We start from the raw sequence: 14,624 nt of genomic DNA, 5'->3' as shown, positions 1-14,624 counted from the left end.
GAGGTGTAGGCAAGAAGATAAGGTCAGGGTCATTCTTGGGCTCGTTGCAAGCTTGAGGCTAGCCTCGGCTACAGGAGAACCTGACTCAAAACAAAACAAACAAAAATAAATGAACAAAACCAAGTAAAAAAACAAACAAACAACCCCTCTCATTTAACTAGACAAGTCTATTTAGTAACTGTGGCCTAGAGCTGAGATTCTGGTCCAAGTCTGCTTCCAAAAACAACAGTGGCCAGGACATAGTGGACAGATGAAACAAGACTGCTGGACTGGGATAGTGGGCGAATTCTTGGGGGAAGGGGGTCTGTGATGCAGCTCTTTGTACTATGATTAACATGAGAGAATCAACCAAAAAGGGGAAAAATTGTTTATTTAGACAAGGCCTCATGTACCCCAAATGGCCTAACATTTGCTATGTAGACCAGACTGGCCCCAAGCTCATAGAGCTCTGCCTGCTTCTGCTTCTGGGTGTTGGGGATTAAATGAAAGGTTTATTTTGGTTGGAACTTAGTTATATCATGACAGATATGTAATGAACATGGAAACAGATCCCTCTGAATGAGAAAAAAAGGGGAATCTGTAGTGTAGGCAAAGTAGGAAATCTATAAGGATAAGTATAATATAGAAAATAGGAAATTAAGAAAGAAAACTGTGTGAAGTAGAAAATTATTTTTTTTTAACAGACTTAATTCACTTTTATTTTCCTTGTATAAAAACCCTTATGTGGTGGCCACAGCTGGAGCCTGGGTCCTCTGAACAGAGACTCTGGTGTGGGTTTTCACAAGATGGTCAGTGAATTCCTGATAAGGAGACTTGGTGAAAACAGTCTCTTTCCAGAGGTCAGGGGTCAGGTAGCTGTAGGTCTTAGAGATGGCATCAAAGGTGGCCTTGGCAAAGTTGCCCAGGGTGGCAGTGCAGCCCCTGGCTGATGTGTAGCAGTCATCGATGCCAGCCATCATCAGTAGCTTCTTGGGCACAGGAGCAGAGACTATGCCAGTGCCTCTGGGGGCAGGGATGAGACGCACCAGCACAGAACCACAGCGGCCTGTCACTTTGCAAGGAACAGTGTGGGGCTTGCCAATCTTGTTCCCCCAGTAGCCTCTCCGCACAGGGACAATGGAAAGCTTGGCCAAGATGATGGCCCCTCGGATGGCAGTGGCTACCTCCTTGGAGCACTTGACACCGAGACCTACGTGACCATTGTAGTCCCCAATAGCGACGAAAGCCTTGAACCTGGTCCGCTGGCCTGCCCTCGTCTGCTTCTGCACGGGCATGATCTTCAGAACCTCATCCTTTAGGGAAGCTCCCCAGGAAAAAGTCAATAATCTCAGATTCCTTAATGGGCAGGGAGAACAGGTAGATCTCCTCTAGGGACTTGATCTTCATGTCCTTAACCAGGCGGCCCAGCTTGGTGACGGGAATCCACTCCTTGTCTTCAGCTTTACCTCCGCGAGCCCCGCGGCCTCGGCCTCGGCCACGGCCTCGACCACGGCCGCGGCCCCTCAGACCGCTGCCGAATCCTCCGCAGAAGCCACCACGGCCTCCTAATCCTGGGCCCCCGGGTCCTCCGGGCCCTCCCGCTGCACCGGCGTCATCCGCCATTTGGTGTTTTCCAGAAGAAGAAGCGTAGAAAATTATTAAGGAGAAGTATTAAGAGAACATTTTGCCCACTTGGAGGCTGCCACGCCCATCTGGCCCTGCCGGAGGGGAAGGCTGCACCAGTAACCTTGGTAACAAAAGTAACCTTGCCACTCGATACTGATAGTCTAGGACATCTGGCTATCAGAAGGATCAAACGGGTGACTGTTTCGAACAGCGATAAAAAGAAAGGCAGAACACAAGGACATGTGCTCAACTATGTTCACAGCAGCTTTGTTTGTCATAGCCAGAACCTGGAAACAACCTAAATGCCCCTTAATCGAAGAATGGATAAGGAAAACATGGTACATTTACACAATGGAGTACTACACAGCAGAAAAAAATAACGACAGCTTGAATTTTGCAGAAAAATGGATGGAGCTAGAAAACATTATTTTGAGTGAGGTAACTCAGACACAGAAAGACAATTATCACATGTACTCACTCATAGGTGGTTTTAAAACATAAAGCCAAGAAAGCCAGCCTATAAACCACAATCCCAGAGATCTTAGATAACAATGCAGACCCTAAGAGAGACTTACATAGATCTAATCTACATGGGAAGTAGAAAGTATAAAAAGACAAGATCTCCTGAGTAAATTGGGGTCATGGGGACCCCGGGGGAGGATTGAAGCGGGGAGGGGAGAGTTAAGGAGGGGAGCAGAGAAAAATGTAGAGCTCAATAAATATCAATTAAAAATATTAATAAAAACAGAGAGAGAGAGGCAGAAGCAAGGCAGTTATCTCACCATCACAATGGCCCTAACATGCTGTTGAGCCTCGTAGTGAAATCCTCCAAACGCCTTGCCTCCCAAGAGCAGAACATTGCCAGACCACACAGACTACGTGGTCAAGAATTGAGCTTGGCGGTCAAGCACCCAGTGCGGTCGGATATCCAGCCTGAAGAAACCCAAAAATCATTTTTAGGGCTAAAGAAACCCAACAGTCCTTTTCAGGACTGAAGAACCCTCACAGAGGATATCAGGTTGTATGATGCTATTTAATGTGTGTGTGAAATGTTAAGAGAAGAGCATAGATGTATTAACGCATGTGTTTAGTGTGTGGAATTTTAAGAGATATTTTATGGATAATTGGTAAAGATTAGGAAATGTTAATTGATAAGTTGTATTAAGGTTAAGAAGTGTTTTATGGATAGTTGATAAGCCGAATGGAGGTTAGGAATCAGTTTTATGTATTAGGATTAGTAGGATTAATAATTGTGATATTGAATTGTTTGTGTATTGCCTATCATGGTCCTCACATGCGTACTAAGAGTGTGAAATCCCTTAATGCATTAGATATATAAGCTACTAATAAAGAATCATTATAAAAACTATTCTCTTGCTCGGTCTGGTTACTCATCAATCTCTGGGGAGAAGTGCACAGGGTCCTCATGGCACTACTCGCAAAAGAACCTTGAGCAGAGAAAAGTCACGGTGATTGAAGTGGCTAACCCAAGAGCTCACGACAGAGGCTTGCAGTGAACAAAGCTGATTATAGTGGCCAAGCAATGAACAACAGAAAATAAGGGGAACTGCACAGACTAGTTTTATGTCAACTTGATCCAAGCTAGAGTCATCTGAGAGGAAGGAGCCTCAGTTGAGAAAATTCCTCTATAGAATCAGGCTATAAATAAGCCTATAGGGTATTTTTTAATTAATTATTGTTGGGAGAGGGTCCAATTCTCAATGAGGGTATTTCTATCCCTGGGCTGGTGGTCCTGGGTTCTATAAGCAAGCAGGCTGAGCAAGACATGAGGAGCAAGCAAGCCAGTAAGCAGCACCACTCTGAGTCAGCTCCTGCCCCTAAGATCCTGCCCTGTTTATGTTCCTGTCCTCACTGCTTTTGATGATGAACTGTTATACTGAACTATGAGTGAAGAAACCTTTTCTTTCTAAAGTTGTTTTTGGTCATGGTGTTTCATTAAAGCAATGGAAACCCTAAGTCAGGGCTAGAGTCCCAATGCCCCCCTCAATAACATACCCCCACCACCCTTCTTCCCCAAAGTCCTCCCCTCCTAAAGAATTTTACCATCTCCAAACTATGTCATGGGCTAAGGACTAAGCTTGTAATGCACGGCTGTTTGAGAGATACTCACCCCAAAACCCAGCAGAGCTCTTATCTGGAAAGAAAACATGGGCAGGAATGGAGTAGATGCTGCAGGAAGAGACGGATACAGAGTGTACCAGGGTAAAGGCAAGGTGAAGCTTTGACTGGTGGTGGCTGAATTCATATTTTTATTTTTTTAGTTTTTTGAGACAGGGTTTCTCTGTAGCTTTGGAGCCTGTCCTGGAACTAGCTCTTGTAGACCAGGCTGGCCTTGAACTCACAGAGATCCACCTTCCTCTGCCTCTTGAGTGCTGGGATTAAAGGCGTGTGCCACCACTGCCTGGCTGAATTCATATTTTTATACCAGGCAGGGGAGGGTATCTGATAAAGATTGATGCTGGCAAGCACCAGCCACCAAAAGTAAGAGTCCCTCTCTTAAAAGCCTGAAAATCGACTTGAGAAGCAGCGCGAGTGTATATGCTACATTCTGCAAAATGTTGAAGCAGCTCAACTCAAAAGACATTTAAGGGCTTGGATAACATTTTGGGATTCTTTGGAGATTATGATGCTTCTGTAACTGGTTCTCAAACATAATAAGCAGCTGGAAGCGCACACACATGTGCACACACACCACTCTGCATGAAAATGCCAACTGCAGACTTGCTTTATCACCCATTTCACCAACTCTTCATATTTCTTCAACACTTGGCTTTTCAGGAACATTTTTCCCCCCTGGGAGATGTTTTGTTTTTTTTTACACTTCCTGGTTTTTACAGATCAAGATGTTAATAGAAATAAACAACTTGGAAAAATTGGATGTGTGTTGTCATATTTAGAAATATGAGGATTTCTTTTTCCTTTTTTGGTTTTTCAAGACAGGGCTTCCCAGTAGCTATGAAGCCAGTCCTGGAACTCGCTCTGTAGACAAGGCTGGCCTTGAACTCACAGAGATCCATCTGCCTCTGCCTCCTGAGTGCTGGGATTAAAGGCGTGTGCCAACACTGCCTGACTGAAATATGAGAATTTCTAAGAAGGAAAATTTCACGTTTTGCTCTTTGTGATATAATGGTGTTTCTGTGGAAGTCTGTGCATGGTAGTATGCTAAAAGGGTCTAGAGCATAACCAGCTGGCAGTAAAAATATGTCTTAATGGATTGAGTGTGAAATGAGGGTTGGATACATGGCTCAGTGGTGAAGAACACGCACCGCTCTTGCAAGAGGACTCAGGTTCAGTTGCTAGCACCCACATCAATCAGTCCCCAACCACCTGTATCTCCAGTACCATCAGAAGGAGTCTGATGCCCTCTTCTGGCCTCCATGGGTATCTACACACATGTGATGTATATGAACTCACAAAGGCACACATACATATACTTCAATAAAAATAATAAATAAATCTTTTCAAAAACATGAAATGAGACATTGTAACTAAAAACATGCATCTTAGAGTTAGGCACATGCTGCTGCCATGGTAGTACCATGTTCTCGGATACAGGGGTTACACACTAACTTTCTATGGTTACTCTGAGGCATAAATGAGAGCATGTGATATAAAGCTCTTGGAACATAATGCTAAGTGTCTTTTAGCTGCCTGGTTCTAGCACAAAGCAGAATGAATCTAGTAATAAACTCCTTACAAACCCGAGAGCTGTCCTGTCTTTGTTTTGCTGAGTCTTAAATCCTAGCACTAATTTCTGTGCAAGCAGGTAGCTGCTCACTCTGTGGAGACTGACCTAATGGTCCCAAATGGTTCTAAACCAGCCTTCAAAAGGTGGGACCACCAACTGCAGAAGATCTTAAAGAGCCTGCTGATACTGTAGTATAAATGTTAAGGCTGTGGAACTTGCCAGGTTGTAGTGGTTCAAGGTTTTAATCCTGGCACTCAAGAAGCAGAAACAGGCAGGTCTCTGTGAGTTCCAGGCTAGCCTGGTCTACAGATCTAGTTCCAGAGCAGCCAGAGCTACCCTGTCTGGGATTAAAGGTGTGTGCCACCACCACCTGGTTCCACCTCTTTTTCTTTTTTCTAAAGATTTATTTATTATGTATATAACATTCAGGCCAGAAGAGGGCACCAGATCTCATTATAATTGACCACCAGGTAGTTGCTGGGAATTGAACTCAGGATCCCTGGAAGAGCAGCCAGTACTCTTAACCACTGAGCCATCTCTCCAGGACCTAGGCTCCACCTCTTAAAGGGCCCACCACCAACCAACAGTGGAATGCTAGGGACTAAGTCTTTAGCATATGGACTTTTGGGGGACACCGAGGATGCAAATGACAGCAGGAATTGGGGTGTATTGGTAGGCATTCTTTTTATCCTTCCCTTTCATGTTTTCATGTAAAGAAAAAAGCCCTAATTTCACCCAAGAATGTTGCTAGCAAAGTAATAGTTTTATTAAACGTAGAGTTCCTAAGTACTTATCCTTTGGAACTAGAAAAAACATCCTGAGCGAAGTAACCCAGACTCAGAAAGACAAACACAGTATGGACGTACTCATAGTGGATATTAGACATAAAGCAAGGATAACCAGCCTACAGTCCACAACCCCAGAGAAGTCAGGAAACAAGGAAGACCCAAGAGAGACATACATGGCTTCCCCTGGGAAGGGGAAATAGGCAAGATCTCCTGAGTAAACTGGGAGTTTGGGGAGAGGGTAGAAGGTAAAAGGGGAGTGGGGAGGGGAGAAAGGGAAGAGGAGAACATCATCCATCATTAGAAATAGTTTATGTACATGAGGGATTCGGAAGGTCCAGTTGGGGGAAGGGCAAAGAGGGACAGCAAACAAAGAGATGTCTTGATAGAGGGAGCCATTATGGGGTTAGCGAGAAACCAAGTACTAGGGAAACTCCCAGGAATCCACAGGGATGACTCCAGCTAAGAATCTAAGCAATAGAGGAGAGGGGGCCTTACTTGCCCTTCCGCTGTAAGCAGATTGATGACTACCTTAATTGTCATCATAGAACCTTCAGCCAGCAACTGATAGAGGCAGATGCAGAGATCCTAGGTAAGTACTGGGCCAAGCTCCTGGAGTCTAATCATAGAGAGGGAGGAGCCAAGACCATGATGGGGACACCCACAGAAACAGCTGATCCAAGCTAGAGGGAGCTCATTGACTCTGGACTGACTGAATAGGACTGAACTAGGCCCTCTGAATGTGGGTGACAGTTGTGTGGCTTGGGCAGTTTGTGGGGCCACCTGTCATGAAACTAGCCAGTATTTATCCCTAGTGCATGAACTGGCTTTTTGGAGCCCATTCTCTATGTTCAGCCTACATACAGGGAGGAAGGCCTTGGCCCTGCCTCAAGTGATGTGACAGACTTTGTTGACTCCCCAAGGGAGGCCTCACCCTCTCTGAGGAATGGATGGGTGATGGGGGAGAGTCTTCTGTTTTGTGTTAATTTCATTGGTTAAATAAAGAGACTGCCTTGGCCCTTTAATAGGACAGAAAAATTAGGTAGGCGGAGTAAACAGAACAGAATGCTGGGAGAAAGAAGCCAGAGTCAGGCAGTCGCCATGATTCTCCCACTCCAGACAGATGCAGGTTAAGATCTTTCCTGGTAAGCCACACCTCGTGGGGCTACCCACATTATTAGAAATGGGTTAAAGCAAGATGTGAGAGCTAGCCAGTAAGAGGCTAAAGCTAATGGGCCAAGCTGTGTTTAAAAGAATACAGTTTCCGTGTAATTATTTCGGGCATAAGCTAGCCATGTGGAAGCCGGGGCAGACCCACCGCTCCTATCACTACAGATGGGGAGTGGGGTGAGGGTAGTAGGAGGAGGGGAGGAAGAGGGAACTGGGATTGGTATGTAAAAAGATTGTTTAATAAAAGTGCTTATCGGGCTGGAGAGATGGCTCAGAGGTTAAGAGTACTGGCTGCTCTTCCAGAGGTCCTGAGTTCAATTTCCAGCAACCACATGGTGGCTTACAGCCATCTGTAATGAGATCTGGCGCCCTGCTCTGGTGTGCGGGCATACATCGAGGCAGAATGTTGCATACATAATAAATAAATAAATATTAAAAAATAAATAAAAGTGCTTATCCTTTAGATATTTTGAGTAATGAAATAAGAACTGTATGTAAAACATTTCTACTGCATACTAGGGCATGACAGTTGTCTTAAGATCAGACACTTAAATCATTAGAGTCAAGAGTTAAGACAGCCATGCTTGTTTTTCAGGAAATACCATTTTTACTTGAACTCAGTGAATGATAAATGACAGCACTCAGATTTTGTCAAGAATTAATAAAGTAAGACATCACTTCAAGTAAAACAAGTTAACAGGGGGCTGGAGAGATGGCTTAGTGGTTAAGAGCACTGGCTGCTCTTCCAGAGGTCCTGAGTTCAATTCCAAGCAACCACATGGTGGCTCACAACCATCTGTAATGAGATCTGGTGCTCTCTTCTAGCCTGCAGGGATACATGGAGGTAGAATGTTGTATAAATAAATAAATGAATCTTAAAAAAAAAACAGTTGACAATCTCTATTATCAATTATAAAATTTGTAATTTTTCTAGCAGACTTTTGGAAAATGCATATTCATCTCAGTGAGCTAGAACTGTCCCAATACTTAGACTTTAATAATAAGTACTGACAGGATCTCACACTGTAGCCCAGAGTGATGCTGAACTGACTATGTAGCTCAGGCTGGCCTCAAAATTGCAGCATCTTCATGCTTTAGCCTCCTGAATTACTGGAGTCACTATGTGAAATAAATATTCTTCTGATTCTACATCAAATGGCAATCAAGTGACAATATTTGGAAGATTTGCATAACTCAATGAACTTACTTTCCACATTACCAAAGTATATGATTACAGAATAAGTCATACATTGCCTAAAGATCCATCCAACAGGATCAATATCAGTACAGAACCAAAAAAAAAAAGATTCAAAAAGGTTATTAAAATATTCCTCTTTTTTCCCAGGATATACTTTAAGGAGAACAGATTTGGGGGGTGGGGATTTTTCTTTCTCTTTTTTTCTTTCTTTTTATTTCAGATGGGGTTTCTCTGTAGCTTTGGAGCCTGTCCTGAAACTAGCTCTTGTAGACCAGGCTGGCCTCGAACTCACAAAAATCACCTGTCTCTGCATCCTGAATGCTGGGACTAAAGGCATGCACCACCACCCCGCTGAGAACAGATTTTAATTCATACATTGTAATCAAAATAAAGCATCACCAGTTGAAGAGATGGCTCAAGGGTTAGGAGCTGGTACTGCTTCCCCAAAGGAGCTCAGTTCAGCTCTCAGCGCCCACACTGGGTGGCTTTCAGCCGCCTGTGACTTCAGCTTTCAGGGGCTCCCATGTCCTTTTCTGGCCTCCTTGGGCAACTGCACTGGTATGCACATGCCTACAGAGACACAACTTTTTAAAAATCTTAAAACTATCAAGTTGAGTATCACAAAAGTTATTTTTTTGTTAAAGTAGACCTTATAGATATTTGCAAAATGAAAAATGCCGCTTTTCTCATTGTTTGAGACAGGGTTGCTCTGTATAACTGCTCTGGCTGTCCTTGAACTTACTTTGTAGACCAGGCTGGCCTTGAATGCAGAGATCCACCTGCCTCTGCCCCCAAGGCCTGGTACCACCATGCCCAGCTTCATTAATTTTTAATTATTCATAACATATATATTTTATAATGTGTTTATTAGAAGTATTTTTTAAATATAATATTAGAACCTCTTCTATATTTCAGTGTCTCATATGGCAAATATAAATATCTAAACCTATGTTAAATAATGGTAATTTTTATTGTTTTTATTGAGCTATACATTTTCCCACTCCTCTTCCTCCCTCTGCTCTCCCCTTCCACCTTCCTCCCAGCCCCCCACACTCCCAAATTACTCAGGTCTTGTCTTTTTCTCCTTCCTAAGTGGATCCACGTATGTCTCTCTTAGGATTCTCTTTGCTGTCTAGGTTCTCTGGAGTTGTGTTCTCTGTAGGCTGGTTTTCCTTTGCTTTATATCTAATATCTGCTGATGAGTAAGTACATATTATATTTGTCTTTCTGGGTCTGGGTTACCTCACTCAGTATGTTTTTTTTCTGGTTCTACATACCTGTTTTTAATGTCTTCAATAACTTTTAAAAGTGTATAGTGATTCTGAGACCAAACAGTTTAAGAAACATATTCTGGCTGGGTGGTGGTGGCTCACACCTTTAATTCTAGCACCTGGGAGGCAGAGGCAGGCAGATCTCTGTGAGTTCAAAGCCAGTCTGGTCTACAAACAGAGTTTCAGGATAGCCAGAGCGGTTGCATAGAGCAACCCTGTCTCAAAAAACAAACAAACACTCAAACACCCAAACAAAACAAAAAAAGCATGATTCTGAATAGTTCTCCATACTTAACCTGACCTTTTTTGGACATTTATAGAAACATACTACTTATGAGCAAACTTTAGTAAGAAATGATTACTTCCATCTGGATGCACACTTGCAAACCTAGCACTCCTGAGATGGAAGCAGAAAGATTCCAACTGCCAAGTTATCCTCAGCTACATGGTAAGTTTATAGCCAGCAGGGACTACATGAGACCTTGTTTCAACAAATTAAAAAAGCAGAAGCTAGAAGCTAAAATCAATCATGCAGTAGTTCATTTCCATAGCAACAACTAAATGAAGGCCAGCAAACCACTCTTTTCCAGGTGTGTCTTTCTGCATTAAAGAAAAGCGAATAGCCCAAGATCCCTTTGCTTAGAAAATCCTGTTGTTCTCCATTTGTGCCTTAGAGAAGAGAGTTATCCTTTTGTGTTTCAAACATGGCAAAGGGGAGCTTCATCTGCAAGTCTGCGAGGACCTACAAATTCTACCCAAGGTGCGTGTGACAGGACATAATAAAATCTACTGGAACAGTCCATTGCTCCATGGAACTGCGGCTAAGTGACTATTTTAGCTAAAAAAAATTTCTGTGTCGAGCCGTGGTGGTGCACGCCTTTAATTCCAGCACTTGGGAGGCAGAGGCAGTTGGATTTCAGTGAGTATGAGGTCAGCGTGGACTGCAGAATGAGTTCCAGGACAGGCTCCAAAGCTACACAGGGAAACCCTGTCTCGAAAAACAAACAAAAAACAACAACAAACAAATTTGTTGTGTCTTTTTCCCAAAGCCAGCGCCTAGGCTCCAGACCTTTTGGGTTGATTCTTGCCTTTGGTCTGAAACTGGATTGGCATACATGGTAATTGGTTAGGCTCTGTATTTAATAAAGAACAAAACCCACGAGAAATGTCTCAACTTCTGGGTGTCCTAAAATTTCCATTTCACCGGGATGTAAAGTGCCAAGGTATGACCTCACTAAAAACTAGGTTGTCATTGAAGAGGAAAAGGAAACAATAAAGACCAGTTCTGGCTTCCGACGGAATTGAAAAAAAGAGGCACACAGCATCACCGGTATGGTCAAAGAAAGACCTGACTGGCAGTCACCCTGTGGAGTCGTCCTGCTTTTCTCTCTCCAGGAAGCATGTACTGAATCAACCCATTTTTTTTTAAAAAATCTCCACTTATCTTCCTTAAGACAGGTCATATGTTAAGAAAGACTAATGATTTACTGGGAATCCTGGAGTCTGCCTGGCAGGACCCAAATCTCGGGCCTGAGTTTCTTCCCATGCAAACTGAAAGGATGACAGCACTTTGTAAAATTCTTGTGGGATTAAAATAATGCACATAGAACAATCAAACGAAAAGCTGGACACCACACAGGGTCGTTATTTACTGAGGAAAGTCTTTGTTTCGTATTCTCCATCTGTGAGCAGCTTTTTCCGTTATTTCTCCACAAAACCTTTTCTCTCTCGGCTGCTGGTGGAAGCATCTGCTCATATCCCTGAGTCATCGGCGTCAAGATGCTGGGTTCCCCCAAGTCATTCCTCTGCCTCCTGTTTCTCTAGGGCTCCCTCTCCCGACTGCTTAGCTCTCCTAGGGGTCCAGGTCGAAATTCCCGGACTGCTTATGGCTCGCTGCTGCTTGGCTACCTAATCCACAGAACTGTCCGCAGCCTCGTCGGAGCCACAAGACCCAGTCATTTCAGGGATCGGGACTGAGACTCACGCTAGGCCCCGGGTGGAGGCGGAGGCGCCCGAAGGATGTGCGCGCCCGCCGCAGAGCTCCCTCGGAGGTGAGAGCGTGGGAGTCAGGAGGAGGCCACACCCAGAGGTGAGCGCGCGGGGGGCGTGGCCACACCCGGGCGAGAACGAGGCTGGGGGCGTGGCCGAGTGCCCACCACGAGGGTGGGAGTCGCGGGGGCGGAGAGCCACACCCTTAGGTGAGCGCGCAGGGGGCGTGGCCACGGGGCGACCGGAGGCCGGGGGTGTGGCTGTGCCGGAGGAGCGGCTGCGGCCCTCCCGGGATGCGCCGGGCGTCCCCACGGGCGGCGCGCGCAGCCGCCTGGCGACGCGTGAGGCCACGTCGGGGTTAAGCCGGCGCCACCTGGGCGCGGCTGAGGAGAGCAGAGCGGCGGCGAATCCCGCGCGGGCGCGGCGAACAGGTGCCCGCGCGCGTCAGGCGCCGGCCCAGGGGCGGGGAGAGGGGCGCGGCCGGAAGCGCGGGGCGGGTGCCTCGGCCCGGTGAGCCGAGGGGCCGGGAAGGCAGGAAGGAACACTCCGGGCCGCGCGGCGCAAGATGTCGAGCCGCCGCCTCGGCCCCTGCAGCGGCAGCAGCAGCCGCCGCCGCCGCCGCTGCTGCCGCCGAGCCGGGGGACATGGAGCGCGGCTGCAGGGAGCGGCCGACGGCAGCAGCAGCAGCAGCAACCACGAGCGTCGCAGCGACAGCGGAGCGCAGCCTGCCCCGTGAGGCGCTGGCCGGCCGGCGGCGGCAGCAACAGCAACAGGGCAGCTGAAAACCGGGCCTCGCGGCGACCCTCTCCGCGGTCTCCCCTCCGCTTCGCGGCCCCGCACTCTCCCCTTCCTCTGCCGCTCTCGCCGACCCCTCGCCCCCTCGTCCTCTTTCCTGGTGCGCGCCGCAGCTGAGCCCCGGGGGCGGGGGCGCGTGCCGCCGGCGCGGGGGAGGGGCGGGCCGCCCGCGCGCGCCGCGCCCAGGGCTCGCGGGGACCCGGGGGGCGCGTGCCGCGGCGCGAGGCGAGGCGAAGCGCGGGGCGGCGCGGCGGGGCCCCTCCCCCCCTGCAGCCTGGCGCGCGCCGGCCGGGCCGCACCGCTGCGGGCTCGGCGCGCGCGGGCCATGTCCGCCTTCTGCCTGGGCTTGGCCGGCCGAGCTTCAGCACCCGCCGAGCCGGACAGCGCCTGCTGCATGGAGCTGCCCGCTGGGGCCGGGGACGCAGTTGGGAGTCCCGCCGCCGCGGCCGCCGCCGCCCTCGTCTCTTTCCCCGGGGGCCCCGGGGAACTGGAACTGGCCTTAGAGGAGGAGCTGGTGTTGCTGGCGGCCGGGGAGCGGTCGTCCTATCCCGGGGAGCATCTACAGGCGGAGCCGGGGTCTCCGGCGGAGGGGCACGGGCCGCCTCCGTCCACCCAGGATCCCGAGCTGCTGTCGGTAATCCGACAGAAGGAGAAGGACCTAGTGCTGGCGGCCCGGCTAGGCAAGGCACTGCTCGAGAGGAACCAGGACATGAGCCGACAGTACGAGCAGATGCACAAGGAGCTCACCGACAAGCTGGAGGTGAGGACCTTCCGGCGGCATGGGTGGGAAGCCGGGTACCTTCCTATTCCTGGGCAGTTTGCGGAATCACATGCCCTCCCTCCTTTCATGCTTATCCTAGCTCGAAGAAAATCATTGAGAACGGGGCAGGATGGATAGTTTTAATGACCATCAGAGCATTCATGGAACCCACCTGACTTTCGCACCCAGCTCAGATGTGGGTCCATGCACGTTTCCCACTGCTGTGGGCCGCTCTATATATGTACTGTACACAGCGTCTAAAATAGAGCTTACAGTATGACTAATTTATACAGCACCGAGGCGATATCTGCACACAAAAATGAGAACATCGAGAAGCATTTAAAATATGCTTCAGGTGCTCAGAGAGGCAGTTAATCTCTAATCAGAGTCTTAGCCTAAAGCTTTCCAGTTTGGGCATTAAGGCCTCTGCATGCCCTTGTCTTAACTTCCTGGCAGAGAGTTGTGAGAAACAAGTGCCCCTAAAGGAGCTTTATATAGCTTTCAAATACTTGGGGATTAGGGAATATGGTTCCATTGCAGAAATCAGAGAGGCAGGGCTCAGCATGTGATCACTGGGAGTGGATTTAGTTTGGGCTTCAGTAGTTTTCTGCATTTTATTAGTTTTCTGTGTCCTGTCTCTCAGCACCTAAGAGTTAGTGAAATAGACACTTTTTTTCGGGGGCGGGGGGGGGGGGGTGTTGTGGTAAGGACATTTGCTTCAGTTGCATCTCCAGAACTCATGGGGGAGAGAATTGACACTAGCAATTTGTCCTCTGACCTACACACACACACCCCAACCAATTTTAGAATACAGTTTTAAAAATGTCAGTAATATTTTTGCTAATGCCATACAAGAAAACCTTCTAGAACTATGCTTGCTGTTTTTTATTTCTTTAAATTTTATTTATTTATTTATTGCTCTGAAGCAAAATAGGGTCTTGAATGCAGTTCTGAAGAATAATTACCGTTCTAATACAGTATATTTTCAAAATAAAACAGAGAGGGGAATCATGTTTGGCAGTGGAAACAAACACCTTTTCTGCCTCTGCGTTTACTGTGGTTACCCGTTTTGTCTTCAACTAGTTCTTTTCATTCTGTTTGAACATTGCACAGATGTGACTAGGCCACAAATGAATGCTTGTCAGGTTCCATCTCACTGCTACTGTTTGAACAGTCAGAATGTGAACTGGGAAACACTCCTGTAATAAGACTGTGTGTGTCTGCGGTCCTGTGACCTATCACAAGTTAAATCAGAAGAGAAAAGGAAACCAGTGAGTGTCCAGTGTTTCAGCCGGCCTGTGAACTAGGCCTGCCAGTTGATGGGCTCTTGAGATAGGTCTGG

The 14,624-nt window shown here is 47.2% G+C and overlaps 1 protein-coding gene and 1 pseudogene across 3 annotated transcripts in view; one reads left to right on the top strand and one right to left on the bottom strand.

The window, feature by feature from the left end:
- Positions 1-672: 672 nt before the first annotated feature.
- On the bottom strand, positions 673-1,619 carry LOC142855103 (small ribosomal subunit protein uS5 pseudogene; annotated as a pseudogene).
- Positions 1,620-11,915: 10,296 nt separating this feature from the next.
- The window catches only part of Bicdl1 (BICD family like cargo adaptor 1), a 103,312-nt gene continuing 100,603 nt past the window's right edge, over positions 11,916-14,624 (top strand). For 2 of the 3 annotated variants that reach the window (XR_012911404.1, XM_075981684.1), the window contains exon 1: positions 11,917-13,282. Coding sequence is in view for 2 of the 3 variants with exons in the window: in XM_075981684.1 (XP_075837799.1) it covers positions 12,848-13,282 (435 nt within the window). In the remaining variant the exon portion in view is untranslated. Of the gene's footprint in view, positions 13,283-14,624 lie in introns of all 3 variants that reach the window. The other variant, XM_075981694.1, reaches the window with a different exon arrangement.

This window comes from Microtus pennsylvanicus, chromosome 1 (genome assembly GCF_037038515.1).
Source record: "Microtus pennsylvanicus isolate mMicPen1 chromosome 1, mMicPen1.hap1, whole genome shotgun sequence".
Lineage (NCBI taxonomy): Eukaryota > Metazoa > Chordata > Mammalia > Rodentia > Cricetidae > Microtus > Microtus pennsylvanicus.
The sequence above is the reverse complement of the archived record's forward strand: the minus strand, read 5'-3'. Positions and strand labels throughout refer to the sequence as shown.